The sequence below is a fragment of the Urocitellus parryii genome, chromosome 9, assembly GCF_045843805.1.
Source record: "Urocitellus parryii isolate mUroPar1 chromosome 9, mUroPar1.hap1, whole genome shotgun sequence".
Classification (NCBI taxonomy): domain Eukaryota; kingdom Metazoa; phylum Chordata; class Mammalia; order Rodentia; family Sciuridae; genus Urocitellus; species Urocitellus parryii.
Genome location: NC_135539.1, coordinates 63,400,092 through 63,425,020, shown reverse-complemented (window position 1 = coordinate 63,425,020; position 24,929 = coordinate 63,400,092). Strand labels below are relative to the sequence as shown.

At 35.1% G+C, this 24,929-nt stretch overlaps 1 protein-coding gene and 1 pseudogene across 5 annotated transcripts in view; one reads left to right on the top strand and one right to left on the bottom strand.

The window, feature by feature from the left end:
- The window catches only part of Mllt10 (MLLT10 histone lysine methyltransferase DOT1L cofactor), a 190,230-nt gene that overhangs the window by 76,107 nt on the left and 89,194 nt on the right, over nt 1-24,929 (bottom strand). For all 5 annotated transcript variants that reach the window (XM_077802629.1, XM_077802631.1, XM_077802633.1 and 2 more), the window contains one exon: nt 13,904-13,999. In XM_077802629.1, the coding sequence (XP_077658755.1) occupies nt 13,904-13,999 (96 nt within the window). The remainder of the gene's footprint in view (nt 1-13,903; nt 14,000-24,929) is intronic.
- Nucleotides 2,363-3,033, top strand: LOC113192275 (iron-responsive element-binding protein 2 pseudogene; annotated as a pseudogene).

Here is a 24,929-nt window from a genome sequence, read left to right as displayed (position 1 = left end):
ACTGAACTGAAAACACATCTTAACAAATCTGAAAGCATGTAAGTCATATATTCATTGCATTTAACAACAGAATTAAAATAATAATAAAACAACACAAAGATTAACCAGAATATCACTCAAACTACAGAGATTTAACAAATAACAAATTATTAATCAGAAATGAAAAAGAATTTAAAAAGAATACTATGAACAATTCTATGCCACCAAAATATTGGTAATGCAGTGAATGAACCCAGGGGTGCTTAACCACTGAGTCACATTCCCAGTCACATTTTTATTTTTTCTTTTGAGACAAGGTCTCACTAAATTGCTTAGGGCCTCATTAAATTGCTGAGGCTGGCCTCAAACTTGTGATCCTCCTACCTCAGCCTCCTAAGTCACTGGGATTACAAATGTGCACCACCACACATGGTGAGAAGGATCTTAACCACAGTTTAGTTTCTTTGATATAGGACTATTTAGGTTATCAACATTTATTTTAAAAATTTACCTTTCTCTCCCAGTGGTAGGCATTCACTGAGCTACATCCCCAACTTTTACTTCTTGAGCGTGCGTCAATAATTTTTACCTTCTCCCCACCCTTTCTTTCCCCTGATCAATATGGCTAAAGGTTCATGAATTCTGTTTATCTCCTAAAATAATAAAACTTTTGGGTTCATTGATTGATTTTTCTGCATTTTTATGTTCTGTATTAATTAATACTGTGATTTTTTTCCCCACTTTCTACTGTTTTTCTTTTTCTAAAACTTTAAGGTAGAAGGTGATAAAATTTACCTGGCCTTTTTCTAATATAAGCAATATAAAATTAAATCTTATATTTAGAACAGTTTTAGATTCACAGTAAAATTGAGCAGAAAGTTCTGACATATCTTTCTATCCCCACTCTTATATGGCCTCCAACCAGAGTGGTAAAATTTGTTACAACTGATGAATCTACTGACCTATCATTCTCACCCAAAGTTCATAGTTTACTTTAGAGTTCACCCTAATGTGCTCAATCTAGATTTTGACACATGTATAAGTATACACCATTTTATTATCTTAAAGAGTGGTTTCACTACCCTAAAGAACTTCTGTGCTCTATCTGTGTGTCCCTCTCTCCAAAAACCCTTGGCAACCAATCTCTTCACTGGTTACTCTTCCCTTTACCACACTGTCATTTAATTGGAATCAGCATTCAGCCTTTTAAGATTGGTTCCTTTCACTTGGTAATATGTAGTTAAGTTTCCTCCACATTTTTTTCAAGACTTGCTGGCTCATTTCTTTTTAGCATACTCCTTGAACACAAAAGCTTATCCATTTGCCCGCTGAAATTAGTTGTTTCAACTTTTTTGATTTTGTAGTTATGAAAAATACTGCTATAAGCATCCATATGCAGGTTTTTGTGTGGGCATCCATAGTAGGATGTAAGAGCAGATATTCTTGCCTTTCTTCCTCATTGTAGTGGGAAAGCATTGTTTCTCACCCATTAAGTATGATGTTAGCTGTGTAATTTTGTACATGTTCTTTATCTAAAGTTGAGGAAGTTCTCTATTTCTAGTTTGCTAGGAGTTTTTAATCATGAATGAATATTGATTTTCTCAAATACCTTTTTCACATCTGTTGACATGAGCACTTGATTTTTCTTTAGCTTGCTGATGGGACATAATACTGAGTTTCAAATGTTGAACCAACTTTAGTACCAGGGATAAATCCCACTTGATCATGATATATATAATTCTTTTTCTACATTGTTGGATTCGATTTGCTAATATTTTGTTGAGAACTTTCCCATTTTTATTCAGGAGAGAGACTGAATTGTAGTGTTCTTTAATGCTTTCATGTAGCTTTGATATTAGGTGATGCATATTTAATATTAAGCATAACAGAATGAGTTACGAAGTATTCCTTCTGATTTTGTCTTCTGGAAGAGATTGAAGAGAACTGATACGCCTTCTTTTTAAAAACGTTTATATTATATACATACAAACACACATACACACACATGTATCTTTAGTTGTAGATGGACACAATACCTATATTTTATTTATTTTTATGTGATGCTAAGAATCCAGCCCAGTGCCTCACATGTCCTAGGCGAAAGCGCTCTACCACTGAGCCACAACCCCAGCCCTGAGAATTATATAATTTCTGCAATGTTTGGTAGAATCCACCAGTAAACCCATCTGGGCATGAAAGGTTCTGTTTTAGAAGATTATTAGTGATTGATACAATTTCTTTAATACACATAAGCCTATTAGAAGACTGCTTCCTTCCTTCCTCCCTTGCCAGTCCACCTGTCTTCCTCTTCTTCTTCCTGGCCCAGCCTCCCCCTCCTCCCCCTGCAGGCCCCCTCCCCGCACGGATAATATGGTCTCTGGCGATGGATGCCTCAAGTGCAGGATATGCCTTTGAGTACCTTATTGAAACATTAAATGACAATTCAAATAAGAAGTTCTTCAATGTACCTAAACTTGGAAGCACCAAGTATGATGTTCTGCCTTACTAAGTACGGCTCCTGTTGGAAGCTGCTGTACGAAACTGTGATGGCTTTTTAATGAAAAAGGAAGATGTTCTGAACATTTTAGACTGGAAAACCAAACAAAGCATTGTTGAAGTGTCCTTAAAACCCTGACCATGTTCTTCTTCAAGATTTTACTGGAATACAAGCAATGGTGGATTTTGCTGCTATGAGAGAGGCAGTGAAAACTCTTGGAGGTGATGCTAAAAAAAGTCCATCCTGCCTGTCCGACAGATCTCACAGTTGACCATTCTTTACAAATTAAGACTTCAGTAAATGTGCAATACAGAATGCGTCAAATCTGGAGGTGGTGACCTACAGAAAATAGGAAAGCTTTCTCCACTTAAAATGCAGCCTAAGAAGCTTCCCTGCAGAGGCCAGACTACCTGCCGAGGATCCTGCGATTCTGGAGAACTAGGCCGAAACTCAGAAACATTTTCTTCACAGATTGAGAATACAACCATCTATGTCCTTTTCATTTGCAACCAGTGCCTGAGTATGAGAATGTTTTTGCTAATATTTACTACTGCTAGTTAATTTTTATTAACAAAAATAAATATTACTAATATTTTAAAAATAGACATAAGCCTATTTAGTAATGTATTTCTTTTTGTTTGAATTTTGGAAGACTGTCTTTCAAAGAACTGGTGCACTTCATCTGGGTTAACAAATTTGTGGGCGTGGAAGCCAGGTAGTGATGCATGCCTATAATCCCAACAAATCAGGAGGCTGTGTTAGGAAGACCACAAGTTCGAGGCCAGCCTCAGCCGTTTAGTGAGGGATGTGGTTCAGCAGCTAAGCGCCCCTGAGTTCAATCCCAGGTATAAGAATAAATAAATTTATGAAATAAAATAAAGAGGGGCTTGGGCTAAACACAGCACTTGCCTAGCACGTGAAAGGGACTGTGTTCCATCCTCAGCACCACATAAAAATAAATAAATAAAAATAAAGGTATTGTATCCATCTACAACTAAAAATATTTTTTTAATGAAACTTTTTTTAAAAAGATAACTCCTAGCCTCAACTGCTTTAGAAGTGTTCAGAAGTCAGGCCTAAAGACAAAAATAATAACAAACCTATCTATACCAACTCTTCTAGAAAAGAAAGGGTGAAATACTTAAAACTAATTCATTCTAAGAAGGTCAGCATTACTTTGACAACAAAACCAAACAAAAAATTATAAGAAAAGCATAAGCCAATATCCCTCTTAAACACAGATATTAATAGTTCCTTAAAATAAAAAAAAGAATTTAATGATAAGTAAAAAATGATAATACATCATCAAGACCAAGTAACAATCATCTCAAGAATCCAAGGTTGTTTTTAACATTAGAAAATCACCCAATATAATGCATTATATTAACATACTAAAAACTCCATGTAATCATTTCAATATATCTAATTGTAAAATACAGAAAAAATATTTGACGAAATTCAATATCCACAACTGATAAGAGCCTACAGAACAGGAGAAAATCTTTACAACACACACCTCAGATAGAGCACTAACCTCCTGGATATATAAAGAACTCATAAAACTACACAGACACACACACACAAACACACACACACACACACACACACACAAATGACCCAATCACTAAATGGGCTAAGGAACTGAACAGACACTTCACAGAAGAAATACAATTGATCGACAAACATATGAAAAAAAATGTTCATCATCTCTAGCAATTAGACAAATGCAAATCAAAAACTACTGTAAGATTTCATCTCACTTCAGTCAGAATGGCAATTATCAAGACCACAAACAAAGACTGGAGTTGTGGCTCAGCTTGGGAGGCTGAGATAGGTGGCCTGCAAGTCCAAAGCCAGTCTCAGCAATGGTGAGGCACTAAATAGGACTGGAGATGTGGCTCAGTGGTTGAGTCCCCTTGAGTTCAATCCCTGGTACCAAAAGGGAAAAAGAAGAAAGAAGAAAGAAGAAGAAAGAAGAAAGAAAGAAGAAGGAGGAAGGAGGAAGGAGGAAGGAGGAAGGAGGGAGGAGGAAGGAGGGAGGAGGAAGGAGGGAGGAGGAAGAAGGGAGGAGGAGGAGGAGGAGGAGAAGAAGAAGAAGAAGAGGAGGAGCAATAAGAAGTATTAGCAAGGATGTGGGGGAAAATGTACACTCATACATTGCTGGTGGGAATGCAAACTGGTGCAACCACTATGGAAAGCAGTATGGAAATTCCTCAGAAACTTTGGAATGAAACCACCATTTGACCCAGATCTCCCACTCCTTGGTTTATACCCAAAGGATTTAAAATCAGCATACTACAGTGACACAGCCACATCAATGTTAACAGCAGTGCAATTCACAATAACTAACCTATGGAATCAACATAGATGCCCTTCAACAGATGAATGAATAAAGAAAATGTGGTACATATACCCAATGGAACATATACACAATGGAACATTAAAGCCTTAAAGAAAACAAAATTATGGCATCTGAAGGTAAATAGATGGACCTAAAGAATATCATGCTAAGCGAAATAAGCCAAACCAAAAACCCAAAGGCCAAGTGTTTTCTCTGAGAAGCAGATGCTAACCCATAAGGAGATTGGGGTGGGTGGGTGAAGGGACTTTGGATTGTGCAGAGGGGGCAGGTGTGGGGATGGGAAGGATGGAGGAATGAGACAGACAATGTTACCCTATATACATGTATGATTACACTACCAGTGGGACTCTGCAACATGCACAGCCAGAGAAATGAGAAGTTATGCTCCGTTTGTATATAACCTGTCAAAATGCATTCTACTGACATGTATAACTAATTAGAGCAAATTTTAAAAATGAAAGAAAAAAAACTTTCAGCGAAGCCCTATCTCAAAATAAAAAGGGGGAGGTGGGATGGGGGCTGGGGATGTGGCTCAGTGGTTAAGTAACCCTGGACTCAATCCCCAGGACCAAAAATAACTTTCAGCAAACTAAAACTTCTTCAACATAATATGTAACACTTAAAAGTTGAATATTTCCCCCTAATGTTTAAAAAAAAAAAAATCCACTCTCACTACTTCTGTTCAACATTACACTGGGGTTTCTGGTAGATCTAATAAAAGAAATAAAGGCATCTAGATTGGAAAGAACCAAGTAAAATCATCATATTCACAGATAGCATGATCATCTATTAAGAAAATTTATGGAATCAATAACCTCCTAGAATGGAAAAGAATTTTGGCAAAGTTGCAGGATATAAGATCAACAAAGAGAAATCAACTAGATTACTATATACTAGCAAACAACAATCAGAAATTGACATTTTTAAAAATTCTACTTACAATGGCATCAATTAACAAAATGTTTAGCAATAAAACCAAAAACAAAAAACAAAAGTACAAGACTTGTACACTCATTTCTGAGATTAAAGACTTAAATAAATACAGTGATATAATGGCATCAGAAGACTCAATATTGATATTAATTCTCACATGAATATCCTATATATTAAAAGCAGTTCCAATCAAAATGTCAACAATCTAGTTTCTACAAACTGACAGTCTTATTTTAAAATTCTAAAAATGCAAAGAATTGACAGGGGATATACCTCAGTCATAGAATGTTTCATAATATGCTTTGAGGCCCCAGGTTAAATCCCTAGTGCCACAAAAACAAACTGCAAAAAACCAACTTTCAAGGAGAGAAGACAATGTTGGAGGATGAACTCTACCTAATCTAAACCAGTTAGTTCACAATAGACCATAGAACTAAACATAAAACTTAAAAATATAAAATGTCTAGAGGAAAACATAAAAAATTAAGAATACCCAGGTATTCCGATCCTTGTAATAATATGCAAAAGAAATTAAAGTTTATGTCATATATATATATATATATATATATACACACACACACACACACACACACACACACACAAGACTGTAACAATGTTCACAGCAGCTTTATTTTTAATAACTCTAAACTGGAAACAACCTGAATGTCCACCAATTATAGAACAGATAAACTACAGTATATCCATATAACAGAATAGTAGTCAGCAATAGAAATGAATGAATTATTAAAACACAAAACATGGATAAATCTCAAAATAATTATGCTAAGTTAAATAAGCTAGTCCAAAATAAAACTGTTCACACTGTGTATGTTTCTAATTGTTAATCTTTTAGAAAATTAAAACTAATTTAGTGACAGTGGACTAGTAGGTGATGGAGCAGGGGTGGGGACAGGAAGACAGGAAGGAGGAAATTAAAAGGAATCATAAGGATAGTTTGTATCAAAATTTATCAAATTTTCTACTTTAAATATATGTAACTTATTACATATCAATTATACCTCAATAATGATTAACAAAAGATTCAAAGTATTTGATATATTAAAATTTTTGGTACCTTTATTGTCAGATTCATGTTTTCTTCAAAATTTAAAAAAAGTTTACAAATTTAAAAATTCTAAAAATTTGAAGTTTAGAGTGCAAATATAATTATCTTGCTGAATAATACAGGGAAAGAACAAAGTGATAACAACTTTTGTTAAAAACATAGAGTGATATCCAGGCAAGTTGGTACATGCATGTAAGCCCAGCAACTTGAGAGAATGAAGCAGGAAACTGGCAAGTTGGGAGGCCAGCCTCACCCCAAGTTAGGGAGACCCTGGACTGGGGTTGTAGTTCAGAGGCAAAGTACTGGTTCAACTCCCAGTATGTATCTACAGATGTTTCAATAAATAATGAAGTGGGGCTGAGGTTGTGGCTCAGTGGTAGAGCGCTGGCCTAGCATGTGTGAGGCCCTGGGTTCAATTATCAGCACCACATAAAAATAAAGATATTACAACTAAAAACTAAATAAATAAAAATTGATTAAATAAATAGGTAGAGAAAGAAAGAAAGAAAGAAAGAAAGAAAGAAAGAAAGAAAGAAAGAAAGAAAGAAGGAAGGAAGGAAGGAAGGAAGGAAGGAAGGAAGGAAGGAAGGAAGGAAGGAAGGAAGGAAGGAAGGAAGGAAGGAAGGAAGAAGTTAAAATTGACATTTGGATTTCATTATAACTTAAAAGTTCTAAATATTTCTTTGATCTTTTAAAAATATTTAAAATGGCCAAGTAAGGAGGTTCATGCTGTAATCCCACCGACTCCAGGCTGAACCAAAAGAATCCCAAATTCACTGCCAGACAGGGCACCTTAGTGAAACCTTGCCTCAAAATAAAATTAAAAGGACTAGAAATGTAGCACAGTCATAGAGCACTTGCCTAGCATGTGCAAGGCCTTAATTCAATTCCCATCCCTGGAAAAAAAACAAAAAGGAAGAAACACGTAAAAACTTACACATCACAAAGAAATTATTTTACAAAAAAAAGGTTTTGTTCTATATTCTAAAAGTCTTGGGGTTGAGGTTGTGGCTTAGTGGTACAGCGCTTGCCTAGCATGTGTGAGGCATTGGATTCAATTCTAAGCACCACATGTAAATAAATAAAATATAGGTCCATTGACAACTAAAAACTATTTTTTAAAAAGTCTTACAAAAACATTATGAAAAGGACTTTTATGGTTACTTGGACTTCAATGTATATAATTAAATTTATTATAATCATAAACTAAAACCCTAAATTTTCTTAACTTATGAACCTTGCCACTCTATTTATAAGACCATTTTTAATAATAAAGAGAAAAACATTTGTCTTTAAATTAAAAAATATATATATATGAAAGTTAACAAATAATTTTAAAGGTATACTTAAAACTTAGGTCCTTCTTTATTCTCTCCCAAAAGAACTGTAAGAGACTGAAGAAAACCTGATAAGTATCTGGTGTACAGAAAAAAAATGCTGAGAAAGAAATACATTTAAAAGTCATCCAAATTTTAAAAGACTTAAAATTGTGAGTTATTTACAAAGATGGTAAAAACAACTAAGTTGTAATAATGATGAAAAGTAATAAAGACTACCTTGTTTTTTCTTCTAGTAGTGGGGACTGAATCACAGATGCTCTATCTAAATTACATCCCCAGCCTTTTTATTTTGAGATTTTCCTGCCTCAGCCTCCTGAGTAATAGGATTACAGATATGCACAACCTTACTGTGAACTGTGGTTTATAAGCATCTAAGATATTTTTTAGAAAAATAACTAACATCAAGCAAATCTTCATTAGGTCAAGAGCAAAGACTTTCTCCCCTTGTCTTCCTTGGCAATATCCTACTGTACTATGGAGAAGAGAAAACTGGTTCAAAAAGCCTATAAGAACTATAAATAGGGAATATCAGTAGAGGCAACCACAGTCCAAGATATACAAGCCATCTCTACCTGTTTATATCATTTTTTTTAGTTGCTGATGGACCTTTATTCATTTATTTATATGCAGTGCTGTCTGCATGTCTCACACATTCAAGGCAAGTGCTCTACCCCAGCCTTGTTCTTATCATATTAAAGAACTCTTTAAAACAAGTTCCTACAGACATCAAATCCCATGTGTTCCATCAAATCCTCTTTTATGTAAGAAATTAGTACCAATAAACAAAACCCACAAACATAAATATCCCAAAGACAGTCACAAAAAGCTATGTATTCTTATACCTTTATGCTCGTCCTGATAATAATCTTAGTGATTAATTTAAAAAATCCCAATTTGTTCTTAACAATATTTATTTATTCATGTATCACTAGTCATTCACTACCATGGTTATAAACGGCTTGTTTGAAAATATTATGCTAGTGTATTATAGTATTTAAAAGATCATAGTAATGCCACATTTAATATGACATCACACTGAATTTATTTGCTTGTTGCTAATTTCTTTCTACAGGGAATTGAACTCAGAGGCACTTAACCACTGAGCCACATCCCTAGCCATATATATATATATATATATATATATATATATATATATATATATATATATATATATATAACATTTAGAGACAGGGTTTCACTGAGTCACTTAAGGCCTCGCCAAATTGCTGAGGCTGGCTTAGAATTTGTGATCCTTCTGCCTCAGTATCCCTAGCTACTGGGATTACAGGCCTGTGCCACTGTGCCCAGCTCTTGTTGCTAATTTCTAACCTTAAAAATGTTTAGAGTCCAAAGGGGTTAAAAGTTGTGTGTGTGTGTGTATATATATATATATATATATATATATATGTACAATTAAAACTTGATGTAAACTTCAAGAATAAAGAAGTAAAATGTGATTTTTTTTTTTCCTGACACTGAAGATTAAACCCAGGGATGCTCTACCAGTGAGCTATATTCCTAAAAAAAAAATTTTTTTAACAGGGTCTTGCTAAGTTTTTGAGACTGGTCTCAAACTTGTAATCTTCCTACTTCAGACTTTCTAAAATGGAATTTAAAAAAAAAAAAAAGTACAGAAAATAGACCAAAATTTTAAAATGTGCAATCAAAATTGACTAACAAGCTGGGTATGGTAATTCATTCCTGTAATCTCAGGTACTTGGAAGGCTGAGGCAGGAGGACTGCAAACTCAAGTCCAGCCAGAAGAACTCAAAGAGACCCTATCTAAAAAAAAAAAAAAAAAAAAAAAAAAAAAAACAGAACAGCTGGATTGAAGCTCAGTGGTAAAGCACCCCTAGGTTCAACCTCCAATACCAAAAGATTAAAAAGACAGGGCTGGGGGTATAGCTCAGTGGTAGAGCACTTGCTCACCATGCAGGAAACAGTGGGTTCGATCCCCAGTACCAGAAAAAAAGAAAGAAGAAATAACAAAAAAGTTAGCTAACAATACAGGCATTTAAAAATCAATTAGTAAATTAAAGTTCCTTGTGACTTTTTTAAATTAAAATGTACTTTACAAACATTAAACAGAGTCTTGAAGTAGCCCTGAAATTCAAAGAATAAAATTCACACTTACATTCCCTGATCTATATCAATAAAAGATAACTGGTAAATCTACACTAAAATGACATCTTTCCCCTGAAAAGAAGCTATGGCTCAAGTCTTCCATCATCCATCAGGGTCATGAAGCCCAAACTACCATATCATGCTAACCCTTAAAAGTATTCAAGACCACACCTGCCTTAAGTCTACCAGTGTTAACAATTATAGTTTTACCCCTGTTCATGTCACTAAACCAAAAGACACCATCCAGGTCAATTCCCTATCAGCTCTAAACATACTCTCTTACACCCATATCTTCCACATCCTTCTTGACAGCTGAAACTTTCCACTGTGCTCTCTGGAACACAGTGTCATCTGGATAAGGTGCTACATAACTTAAACATTCCCTTCAGATTCTTGCTTCAACAAATACTTGGGACAACCCTGTCCACTGTGGCTATCTCAAATAAATGATGACTACTTTGCTCCCATAGCTCTTATCACTGGATAGGGAGAATGGGTAGGTTTCCTTGTTATGCAATGCGAACTGTAAGCCTCTTTCTCTAAAACCCTCCAGGTATAAAATCTCATGTCACCAGACTTTATCACACAGTAGACCTCACTGTTAGGGCAGAATTTGGCAAAGTACAAGCCCTTTGATCATTCACCTGTTTTTGTACACACAGCTCAACAGCTAAAAATGATTTTTATACTTTTAAGGTTGGAAAAAATCAATAGGGCCATTTCATGATATATGAAATTTAAATTGCAGTGTCCATAAATAAAGTTTTACTGGAATATTGCCAGATCCACTTATTTACAAATTGTCTATTATTATTTCTGTGGTATAACAGCATAAAGTTGAGTACTAGACAGAGCCAATATGTTCTGCAAAACCTAAAATATTTAGTTAGTATCCAGTCCTTGACAAAAACTTTGCCAACCACCGCTTTAGAACCTATATTACTATCACTCCCCTACACTACTCCCATCTTTCTTCTTTTGGCTCCTTGACAGACTCTCCTCCAGTCATCTTATTCTCTGCTCTCATATTCGTCATCACCTAGATTCGGTTTTCACTAACAATTGTTATCACTAAATAATCTCCATTTAGCACATCCTACTCTCTTGACTACCACCTATTTCCAATTTACTCTATTCCAACAACCCTTTAATTTCATTATTTATTATCTCTTATCTTCTGTTATCCTCATTTCCCTATTAACTTTAAATATCATGACCCATCAGTATAACCCCCTTGCACTAACACTCAACTCATTCAGTATATTCGCATAATAAAACAACCTGACTAAATTCTACTTTGTGCCCACAGCCATATATAGGAAAACCAGAAATGAGAAAATTTTAAAACTCTGCAAAATTGCTTCATTTAAAATTCTTGACCATGATCCTCAAATGGTAGACCAAACAATTAGACTAAATTCCCCTAGTAAATTTTCTTTGCCATTATTATAGTAAACTATTTTGTGTTTTGTCTGCTCAAATCTGTAATGCTCATCTCATTCTTACAACTGATAACATTGCTTCTTATGTCACACACACATACACACAAAAAAAAATATTTATCAGAAGAGAATTTCCAAAAAAAAAAATTACTCTTTTTTTAAAATATCTTTTTTTACCCCCAGTTCCCAGACCAGTTATGACCATTCCTCTTTTTGGCAAAGCTCCTAAAAACAATAATTTATATTGTCTGACCCTCCGATTCTCTCCTACATCCATTCCATTCAGGCTTTTGCTTCCACCACACTACAACTATTTATCAACGTCACTAATAATCTCCACTTGAAAAAATCTATAGCCAGTCTTTATTATATGACACACATTCCCTTTAACTTGGTTTCCTATTGCTTTTCTTCCAAACTAGGCCTCTTATTTTCTCTACCTCAACTCACCACTCCCTTGGTGATTTGATCTAGTCTCATGGCTTTAACTTCATATGCATAAAATTCCCAAAGTTATATCCAAAGTCTGGTCCCCTTTCCTGACTTGCAAGAATACATACAGCTGGTTAGTCAGTATTTCTATTTAGATGTCTAACGGATACCTCAACCCTAATATATCAATGGTATGCAGAATAGCCCACCACTATATTTACATCCTAAACCCTGGAACCTGTGAGTATTTTTTATGTTATATGGCAAAACAAACTTTGCAGTTTCTAAGCTCATGAATCTTAAAACAGGGAAAATTACTCTATTTTTTCAGGGTAGGCCCAATTTTACCACGCTGGCCCTTTAAAAAGAGAATTCTCTGACTAAAAGCAAAAGAGATGCAACAGAAGGAAAGTCGGAGAGATTCCAAATGTGAAAAAATTCAGTATGTCATGACTGGCTCCGAGATGGAGAGGAGGTAGAGGGGATTGTGTAGTAAGGAAAGCAAAGACCTCATAGAAGCCCTACAAGCTTAGGTTGGGCTCCCAGCTGATATCCAACACACAAATGGGCACCTTGATCCTATAATCACAAGGAAACAAATTATATCAATAACCTGAATGAACTTCAGAAACAGATTCTTTCAGATAAGAACACAGGCCATCAAACACCTTGATGACCTTTAAATGAAGTAAATGAATCAGCTTGAGCCCAGCCTTTCTGACTTACAAAACTGTGACATAAGTTAATGTTGTTTAAACTGCTAAATTTGCAGTAGTATGTTCAGACAGCAATGGAAAACCCAAATATACAACAAAACTGAATTCATCACCTTCCCCACAACCTATTACATTCATAGTCTTTCCTATCTTTGTTAACAACTCCATTGCTTTTATTTATCAGGGATCAAAACCTCTGGAATCACATATGGATCCTCTCTGATCTTGTAACTTATCTGTAAAAAGTCACATGGGTTCTACCTTTCGCTGTATTCAGAATCGGATCACCTCTCACTACATCTTCCACTATTACCACCGTCTCCACTAAATTATTGCCAGCAATCTCCTAATGTCCACCCTACTATTCTTGACTCTCTATTCATGAAAATACAGCCATAAGTTCTTTCAAAACTCAAGTCAGACCATGTTACATCTCAGTTCAGAACTCTTCAATTGCTTGTTTTTCACCCAAACTAAAAGACAAAGCCCTTACACTAGCATATACAACCCTTCACTCTGTCCTCATTTCCTACTGCATTTTCTCACTTGCTTACTCTATGTCGACCACCTGTCCCTGCCTATATTCATTTTCATACTTAATAATACTTAATAATACTTAATATTTGCTAAATAATACTTACTATGAACCAGATACCATTCTAATTGCTTTAGATGTATTATCTTATTCAATTACATTAATTATTTCCCCTATTTTACAGATAATAAAATTTGAGTTACAGAGAGAAAAATTAACCTAAGGGTTCCATCAGTAAGTGGTGAAGCCAGACATCAAAATCACAGGTACATTAAGCCTACCCCACAGCTCAAATTCTTAATCTCAATGGTGCCTCCCACTTATTATCCTCATTGGTCTCTGGAGACAAGTATAGAATAAACAGAAAGTGGCACAAAGAACTAAGATGTGGGTGAGAAAAATTAGGTATCAGGACACTGAGAGTTAAAACACTTCTTGGGCTAAAAATCAGCACATAATTAGATACTTTAAACTTACTTTTTCTGTAGTAACAGTCAAGGACGGAACCAATGCAGGTGATGGCTCTGGTTGCTTCTTGTGTTTTTGTTTGTGTTTGTCTTTTTCTTTATATTTCTAAAAATAAACAGAAGTAATCTAAATTTAAATCATAACTCATACATATGCAATGCAGAGATTCTTTTAAACCATATAGTAATTTAAAACATTATTAAAAACTAACTTCTGACAAAGGATAACCAAAAAAATCATCTGATTTTGGATATAAATAAGTAAAACTAATCTATTTTTAAATGAATTATCCACCCTTATCCTTGATCAATCTAAAACAACACTACTACTAAACAAATGCTACATTTATATTTAGCAAAATGTATACTTTTTCTTAAAAAAAACAAATACTTTTTATAAACAGCACTTTCAAGTTTGTATAGCCCTTTACATGTATTATCACATTGAAAAGTACCACACTCCACTTCCATACAATTCCATATCCCAAAAACTGGAGATCAGGGCATAGAAACTTAGGCAAGAAATACTTTACTCACAAAATTATGAATTAGTTATCTCTAACAACAACAACAACAACAAAAGTTAGGTGTTCTTCAAAGTACCTTAGTTTAAGTAGTTTATTAATTGAATATAAAAAAGGAAGTTAATTAAATGAGAAATCAACTACATATTAGGAGCCCAACTTTGTTTCATGTCAAGAATTTTAACCTAAATGTTCTTAGTTGTTGTAATCAGACAGGTTTTAAAAAAAAAAAAAAAAAAAGTATGGAGATCTGGGGTTGAGCTCAGTACCAAAGCATTTGACTAACATGGATGAGGGGTTGATCCCCAGCCCCATTAAAAATGAATTAATATAAAAACAGTATTGATATTTATCTATTTTTTGTACACAGGGGTACTCTGTCACTGAGCTACATCCCTAGCCCTTTAGCATTTTGAGACAGGGCCTAAGGTGCTTAGGGCCTCACTAAATTGCTAAGGCTGGCTTTAAATTTGCAATCCTCCTGCCTCAATCTCGTGAGTTGCAGGGATTACAGGTGTGTGCCACTGCACCCAGCAAATTTAGTACTAAAGACTTAGTTGAATTTATTTACTTCTTATAATGTTTAAATTTAACCATTCAAAGGACTTAATCTGTACCAGGAATGAAAAATTAATTTTTCTGTCGCTGCCCTAAAAGAGATTATATACCAGAACAAAATGCATGAAAATTATATATATAAGGATATATGTTTTACACCACACTCCCAACTACTTCTTCACTTTTACTTTGGAAGTGCATACGATATTTTCTGACCACAATGTTAATGTTGTTGCAACAGAAAATACAAATTAACACTATAATACTTTTTATTTTTTGTGGAGGAAACTTTTCTATCCTCAAGTTATATTATTGTGGCAGATGACTCCCAGGGAATCATGCTTCCCATTCTTTGCAATAGGACATTGTTCCTCCAATCATAAAACATTCTCTTTCCCACTGCATTGAACCTGAGTTAGTCACACGACCTGCTTTGATCCAGCAGGATGTGGTGTACAAATGCAGGAAACCAAAGATTTCATGGCTTCTACCTTTGCTATTTTAGATCCCAACTACCACATAAAGAACCATTACACACTCCCCTGATAATAGAGGCCAAATAGAGAACGAGAAGGAATATGTGGGAGAAATGAGGGACACTGGCCTCCAGGCAGCAACACCTAGTCCCAGACATGTGAATAAAACCAACAATGAACACTTAAGCCAGCTACCAACTTTAATGTAGCTTCATGAATAAATCCAGCTAGATACTACATGGAAAAAAGATAAACTGTCCCTGTTGAGCCCTGTCTGATAAGTCTCTAAAAGTTGTAGGGTGAGTATGAGCCAGCTATCCGACTCCGTGGTAGTTTCCCAAAACATAAAAAAATCAGAATACTATAGCAATATAGCCACCTCAATGCTTACAGCAGCACAATTCACAATAATAATTATGAAATCAACTCAGGTACTTGTCAATAAATGAATAAATTAACAAATAGTGGTGTGACACATATAAGGGAGATCTACTCAGTCATAAAGAAAAAAATGAAATTTTAGCATTTCCTGATAAATAGATGGGAATGGAGAATACCATAAATAAGCCTACTCACAAATTCAAAGGTTGAATGTTTTCTCTCATGGGAGGGAAAGATAGGATAACATAAAGGAAGATCATAGCATAGAAGGAGGAGATTAAGAGGCAGAATGGAGGGATGGGAAAGTGGAGGCAATGTGGAATGTATTCTTTAAAAAATCATTTTATGGCTGGACATGGAAGTGCACACCTATAACTTAGCAATGGTCTAAGCAACTTAGCAGAACCCTGTTCTCAAAAATAAAAAAGGCTGGGGATACAACTCAATAGTTAAGCGTTCCTGAGTTCAATTTCTGGTACAAATATATATACATATATATATTTTTTTTAATCATGTTATGTGTATAGATAAATATACACAGGGAAGTTCGCCTTTATGTATAAGTAAAAAGAACCAATCAAATGCAAATAGATGAGCTAAAGGAAGTCTAGTAGAGGATGAAGAAAGGGGGAGGAAAGGGAGAACAAGAGGGAAACAGAGGGATCAAGAAATGAAATCCAATTCCATGCATGTATGAGTTTTTCCAGATGAACCAACTACTAGTAAAACTAGAGAGAGGTCTAAGCACGCTCCCTCCTTTCATAAAGGCTTGATTTTTTTTAAATAATAAAAAATGTGAAAAAGAAAAGTTATGGGGTAGTTTACCAAGCAACAGTAAATACTTAAAACAAGACTAGAATACAAGACTGAGTTATACAAGCTAAGAAAGTACAAATTAAAAACAACAATATTGGCTTTTTTTGTTTTGTTATGTAGTACTGGATATTAAATACCACTAGCTACATCCTCAGGCCTTTTTACTTTTTGAGACAGGCTCAAACAGATTTACCCAGGCTGTCCTCAAAATTGCTCTCCCTTTAAAACACATAAGGAGTTTTCTATACTTTTTTTAAAAAATCTGTGTTCTTCCCATACTGGGCTTTATTTTTCCAGGACATAAAAGATAGAATAATTTAACAGTAAATGATCCTAAGTAACCAAAAGGCAAACAAATTCTAATAATCTCCAAGGCACGTGAGATTATTAACGTAAGGTACACACCTGTCAAATATGCAAAAATGTTACATACAGAGACAGAAAAGTCATATAGAGCAAATCGTGAATAAAACAAAACTTGGACTTACATAATACATTAAGAAATGGGGGTTTTTTGTGTTTTTTTGTTTTGTTTTGTTTTTGGTACTGGGGATTAAATCCAGGGGCACTTAACCACTGAACCACATATCCAGCACATTTTTATATTTTAGTAGAAACAGGGTCTCACTAAGTTGCTTAGGGCCTCACTAAGTTACTTAAGGGCCTCACTAAATTGCTGAGGCTGGCTTTGAACTTTTGATCCTCCTGTCTCAGCCTCCCCAGCCACTGGGATTACAGGCAAAAACCACAGTGCCCAGCATGGGTTTTGTTTTTTGGTTTTTTGTTTGTTTGTTTGTTTCATTTTTTTTATTGGTTGTTCAAAACATTACAAAGCTCTTGACATATCATATTTCATACATTAGATTCAAGTGGGTTATAAACTCCCATTTTTACCCCGTATACAGATTGCAGAATCACATCGGTTACGCATTCACATTTTTATGTAATGCCATATTAGTAACTGTTGTATTCTGCTACCTATCCTATCCTCTACTATCCCTCCTCCGCTCCCCTCCCATCTTCTCTCTCTACCCCATCTACTGTAATTCATTTCTCTCCTTGTTTTTTTTTCCCATTCCCCTCACAACCTCTTACATGTAATTTTGTATAACAATGAGGGTTCTCCTTCCATTTCCATGCAATTTCCCTTTTCTCTCCATTTCCCTCCCACCTCATGTCTCTGTTTAATGTTAATCTTTTCTTCCTGCTCTTCCTCCCTGCTCTGTTCTTAGTTGCTCTCATTATATCAAAGAAGACATTTGGCATTTGTTTTTTAGGGATTGGCTAGCTTCACTTAGCATAATCTGCTCTAATGCCATCCATTTCCCTGCAAATTCCATGACTTTGTCATTTTTTAGTGTTGCGTAATACTCCATTGTGTATAAATGCCACATTTTTTATCCATTCATCTATTGAAGGGCATCTGGGTTGGTTCCACAGTCTAGCTATTGTGAATTGTGCTGCTATGAACATCGATGTGGCAGTATCCCTGTAGTCCGCTCTTTTAAGGACTTCAGGGAATAGTCCGAGAAGGGCAATAGCTGGGTCAAATGGTGGTTCCATTCCCAGCTTTCCCAGTAATCTCCATTCTGCTTTCCAAATTGGCAGAACCAATTTGCAGTCCCACCAGCAATGTAGAAGAGTACCCTTTTCCCCACATCCTCGCCAGCACTTGTTGTTGTTTGACTTCATAATGGCTGCCAATCTTACTGGAGTGGGTTTTGTTTTAATAAGACTCAACGTTGCCTAAATTATAGGGAAATGAGCACTTACATATATTATTAAACAGAATATAAATAAATGAAGGACAATTTTTAAAACAACAATTAGAAACCATTAATGTATTCAAACCCTCTGAATGTCATTTCACCTCTAAGAGATAAACAATGGTTTAAATACAATCTACTCAATACAGATTTAAATACAGCAACATACAGATACTATGGGGGGAAATGAAAAAAAAACAATGTACAGAAGAGGTGTGTTTAAAAAATAAGCATGTTATAATCTCAGCTACTCAGAAGGATGAATTAGGAGGATCACAAATTTGAGTCCAATCTCAGCCACTCATCAAGACACTGTCTAAAAACAAAAAATAAACAGGGACAGGGATATAGCTCAGTGGTCAAGCATCCCTGGGGTCAATCCCAAGTACTGAAAAAAAGCATGGATTATTTTTATGTAAACACATAGGTTAAGATGGCCAATGTCACTCCAAACAGAATCCATATCTATAATAGTTCTTTTAAATCAGTACTATAGAAATTTGTGATTTACAAATACATGTTATAGCAATCTTTAAAATATCTGAGAAGAAATTTATATCTTCATAGATCAGAAAGGTATGGTTTCAATAAATATAAGGTGGATTCTGTTGTCTATATTTCTCCCCAGCTCAGAAAACTTAAACCTTAAAAAAAAGAAACATTTTTGAATTTTTAAAGAAAAAGGTGGGGAGGGCTAGGGCTAGGACTCAGGGATAGTGCACGTGCCTGGCATGTGTGAGGCACTGGGTTTGATCCTCAGCACCACATATAAATAAATGAATGAATGAAAATCTATCAACAATTTAAAAATATTTTTTTAAAAAAGTAGAGTACCCAGAATGAGAAATTTTAGAGCAGAAAATCCAAACAGTATGGGAATGCCAGAAGGAATGAAAAGAGGCAACTGCAGCAACAGTTAAGATTACTAAATAGTTTCAAATAAAGATATAAACACAGCAGCATTTACATCTGTTTCCAGGGTTCAAACAAAACAGGTTTAAAAAAATTATATATATATATATATATATATATATAGTTCCAGAAGCATTCCTAAAGCTAGGCATGATGGTTTATATCTGTAATCCCAACAATTTGGGAAGCTGACCAAATCCTCCCAAAATTTTGGGAGAGTTACCAACTTCAAGGTCAACCTAAGCAACTTATCAAGACCCAGTCTCAAAATTAAAAAATAAAATTAAAATAACAAGGGCTGGGGATGTAGCTCAGTGGTAGAGCACCTCTGTGTTCAATCCCCAGTAGCCCCCCCCCCAAAAAAAGTAGAAAATACTTGTAAATCCTTGGCTAAGAATTAGAAGTCTCAGAGTTTTAAACAATATACATTTAGTCAATAAACCACTAACAGAAAAGCTTGGGGCAGTGATTCCTAGAAAGAAAGCACTATTGTGCTGAAGATTACTTGTTTTGTTTTTGTTTTTGTTTTTTGGGGGGGGAACACACTCTATCTTAAATTAGCAGAGGTTTCCTAACACAGAAAAAAGAATTTCATTATCACTACTTGACAATAAGAGTTCAACAGCAAGCCCAATATTAGAAATTAATACTTGGCCACAAAATAAGAAAAAAAATACTTGTGAGCTTTTTAAACACCTCAATTCTTTATGTTGAAATTGAGTAAGGAAAGTGTGCCTTCATTGAAAAATATGAAATGTCCTTTAAAATACAGTAAACCAATCTCTTGTAAAACATGAGTCTTAAGTACTTTGAAATTACAAATTCTTCCAACATTACAAAAAAAAATTTTTTTTTTTTTTTGGTGAACAAAAAACAGTAAAAAGAGCCAACCAAATCAACCAATATGCAACCAAAAACTGGAAGCAAGGGAGATAATAATGTGTTACACAAAAAGTGTCAAAGAGTGATATAAACAATTTTTAGAAAACATTGGAAACTGCCTTTGGCTTAACCACATGATTCAATTTTTAATCCTGTCTCTAATTTCCCAATTTTTTAAGAAAATAACCAGACTCCCAAAACTGGAAAGAATCAATCTCACCTTTGTTTTCCTACCTATTTAACTTTTTCTGACTAAAAAGAGTAGTTAGTACTGCATTAGGTTCAGGAGAGAAACAGGAAAACCTGAGGTTAAGGGGAGGATACGTAAGAGGTGCTGACTCTTTCAAAGTAAAGGATCAAGGACTGAGGCTGTGAATGAGTGCAAGGGTATTCCTCCATATTAATTAGAGATACCACTTGGAATCCAATTCATTTATTGACAGGAACCTGTGTTGATTCCATAATTTATTATTATGAATTGTGCTGCTACTAGAAAGGAGAATTTGTCTGGAATTCTACAAAAAAAAAACAAAAAACTGCACATTGCCCAAAGGTGAGCTTTTATATTGTATCCCATTCTCTAACTGCAGAAAAATTGCAAAACACTTCACTCTCAAACCTCGTCTCAAAAACAGTGAAAATTTTCAAAAAAAAAAAAAAAAAAATCACCAAAATTTTAGTGAAGTGAAGCAAATGTCCAAAAAGTGCAGATGAAACAAAGCTGCATGGCAAACAGAATGTAGCCAAAACGAACTACAAAAAACATAAAATAGTAAAAATCAGGTAGAAGATGTGGCTCAGTGGTAGAGTTCTTGCCTAGTATGCACAAGGCTCTGGGTTAAATCCCAAGTGCTGTAGCGAAAAATAAAACCTAAACTTTAAAAAATATACATATATAGATGTATGTACATATAAGTCATATATATTCCAAAAATTACAACCTAGGAGCAAATTTAAATCATCTTTAATAAAGATATTTCTCAAAACTGCCCCACAATAATTAAAACTTACTTGTAAAATGAATTCAAACAGAAAAGTCGAGAATGAGCAGGGCTTGGTGGAGCACACCTGTAATCCCAAAGGCTCAAGAGGCTAAGGCAGGAGTATTGTGAGTTCAAAGACAGCTTCAGCAAAAGTGAAGCGCTAAGCAATTCAGTGAAACCCTGCTTCTAAATAAAATACAAAATAGGGCTGGGGATGTGGCTCAGTGGTTGAGTGCCCCTGAGTTCACTCCCCAGGAAACCCCCCCCAAAAAAAAATATTCAAGAATGAGATGACAATAAAAAGGATTACAGAACCAAAGTAATGAATAAAACATTATAGAATTACTAAATACAAGAGAAATGGCAAGGAAAAGACGACCAACACATTGTTGAAACTAAAAAAAAAAAGCTACTAAAAGACTTGAAATAATCACAATAAAGAAAAAAAAACAAGCCAGGTGTTGCCATGCATGCTTTCAAACCCAGCTACTAAGGAGACTGAGGCAAGATCCCAACTTGAAGGCTAGGCTGAGTAGCATAGTTGACCCTGCATCAAAAATAATAATGGACCATGGAGGTGGAGTTGTATCTCAGTACTACAGCAATTGCCTTGCATGCACAATGCCTTGGGCTCAATCCCCAACACTGTCAAAAGAAAAAAAAAAAGACATCAAGTGGGGGTGGGGGTGCTAGAAATGTACCTCAGTGGCAGAGCACTTGTCTAACCTATTAAAAAAAAAAAACTATTAAAAAAACTACAGAAAATAAAGATAATCAAACATAAAGATAACTTTTGTCCCTGAAGTAGAATCCAATAAGGGGGAATAGAAGATATAATCAAACATAGAACTGTACAAATTGAAAAAGAATTCTAAAACTTCTTTTATATTTAACACCCAAACTGATGGAAGAAGGCAAGAGGGAAAGGGATGGGAAGGTGTATCTGTAATCAATTCCAAAGCAACAGCAATATTACAGGCCCATTGTCTTGGAAATTGTGATCCACTGATTCTATATATAGCCAAGATACAGCCGAAAAACTAAGTAAGACTCCTTATTATGGAAAACTCAAGAGAATACAGGTCCTAACAACTTCTTTCAAAATGTTACTTAAAAGCAAAATTCAGCCAACGTAAGATATGAAAGAAAGAACTTATTGGAGGAGCTGTGGCATAGGACTGGAAGTAAACACCTAGCAAATAAATCTAAACACAGAATGCCCACCATACTCAGAGGATTATGGTTAAAAAAGGATATCACAGAATTTTTTATGGGAAAATTTTAACATAAAATATCTTTAAAAACATACAGACTGGACAGCAAGAAAAGTGAAATGGACACGGGCGGCCTTTCATAGCAGGAGGTCGATACAGAATTTAAAGCATTCAATGAAAACAAAACATAATAGTTTGACACCAAACAGTAACTAACATGCAGAACCCTCCCTTGTTGACAGTCCCTGACTCTCACAAAAATCATGATCTTTCTTCCCCTATGTTCTAATAAATGTAGTCTTACTTCCCAGCCCTGAAGTGAACATGGCCAGTAAGATAGATCGGGTCTATTTAGCCTTTGACTGCTTTAGGGCTGGGATATGTTTAAGTCAGTACAATAAAACAGAAGAAAAATTTTATTCATGGAGACAGCTGGAAATATTCACCTCACTCTTAAAAAGGTTCCCTGGCTTTAGATATTTAAGTGTTAGGCCATAAGCTTTGAAAAACTTCAGTAACCCGCAGTGAGGACTGAAAAAGCCAAAAGAATCACCCAAAAAAGTCAACAATGCCCTGTCACTGCTGAACTGGCTATTGTTAAATTAACCCATCTTGGGCTAGGCATGGAGGCTAATACCAGCAACCCCAGTGACTGAGGAGGCTAAGGCAGGAAGATCACTAGTTTGAGTCCAAACTTGGCAATTTAGTGAAGTCCTGAGCAACTTAATAACAGAACAGTTAAAAGGGCTTGGGGATGTAGCACCCTTGGGTTCAATCCCCAGTACCAAAAAAAAAAAAAGGTAAACATTAACCAATCTTTAGAAAATCCTAATCTCTAAACTTGGACAAAATAATAAACTTGCAATTGCTTTAGCCACACCAAGCCCCTCTGATTTGAGAATTCCATTAAGAGCTAAAAACAGGGCTGGGGCTGTAGCTCACTGGTAAAACACTTGCCTCCCATGCATGAGGCACTGGGTTCAATCCTCAGCACCACATAAAAATAAATACATAAAAAGATATTGTGTCCATTTACAACTAAAGGGGGTGTGGGGCATAAAAGCAACCAAATTAAAAAAAAAGATAGTCACATCTTCAATGTCTCGTTTGTTTTGTAATTTCTACTATTAAACTTAAAGATATCTTTAAGGAATTATGTTTTCTGTAAGGAAATTTTATTTGAAGTTCAATAATGCCAGTTTTACTTCCATTTAGCTCATTTTGACAAAAATAACTTATCTAACTATAGCTTTTATCTATCTATGCACAGAAAATCTGGAATGTTTACTTAGCAGTAATGATGGCTATTTCTGATGGTGGTATCTTGAGTGGGTTTTTTTGTTTTATAACTTTAATTTTATAAATGCTCTGCCCTTGTTTAATTCTCTATAATTACATATGGTTTACAAAAAGAATGAGCTAAATGAGGTAGAAAGAAACAGTTATTCACCAATCTCACTTCTTCTTATTTGGAATATAAACAGACATTTTCAAGCTTTCTGTGCAGTTACATGTGGCCACTGTGTGACACTTCTAGATCCAGTCCTTAATAGCCCCAGCTATTTAGTGGCCACACTGATTTATTTAATACAAATGAGCACAGTAGTCATGAAAGCAATATTTTAAAGAAGACAGAGTCACAAAAGAGAAGAAATTTAAGTCCCTGATTTATATCTTGGAGGAAAATTGTCAATCAAGAATGCCTATTTTGAACTTAGCAGTGAATAAAAAGTAAACATGGTATAAAACCAACTGTAATTTGAATTATACTGGGTTCGGAGACAACTCTACATAACAAATCATTTCTGTGTGTCTTTCAAGTGAAGCATTACTGTCCATAATTCTAAACTGTCTTTTCAGGGTTGTTTATATAGTGAATAGGCTCCAAAAATACTGTGTCTACCACAGGTGCAACAAGCAGCCATGTTTTCACCTTTAAGCATGAGAAAATGTCATCTGGCCCTTTTTCTGTTGTTGCTCTATGAATTAGGCCTTGGAGAATGGTGCAAACATGTTGATACTCTGGTTATTTCTTTGTTTTAAGTAATTAATTATCCTTCATCTCTGACCCAGAATTATCCTGTGTCCCAACAAAATATCTCACAAGAAGAGTAAATGTTATGCCTCTTTCACAGTTGGACAGTATGTTGATGAGAATGTGATGCTGTTAAAGACACTGCTTTCTGGAAGAAGAGTAAGAGTCACATAAGCCAACTATAAGATTTGAGGGAAATCTATAGTAATGAGTAGCAAAATGTGAGATATTTTATGGTCAACCAGGAAATAAATAGAATTTTACCATATGGTGATGAGAAGAAATTGAAGAGATGATTATAGACTGAATATCAGAAAATACATTTAAAGGCCAGGCGTGGTGACGCAGACCTATAATCCCAACAGCTTGGAAAGTTGAGGCAAGTTCAAAGCCAGCCTTAGCAACTTAGTGAGACGTTGTTTAAAAATAAAAAAGGCAGGGGATATGGCTCAGTCATTAACTACCCCTGGGTTCAATCCCTGGTACCAA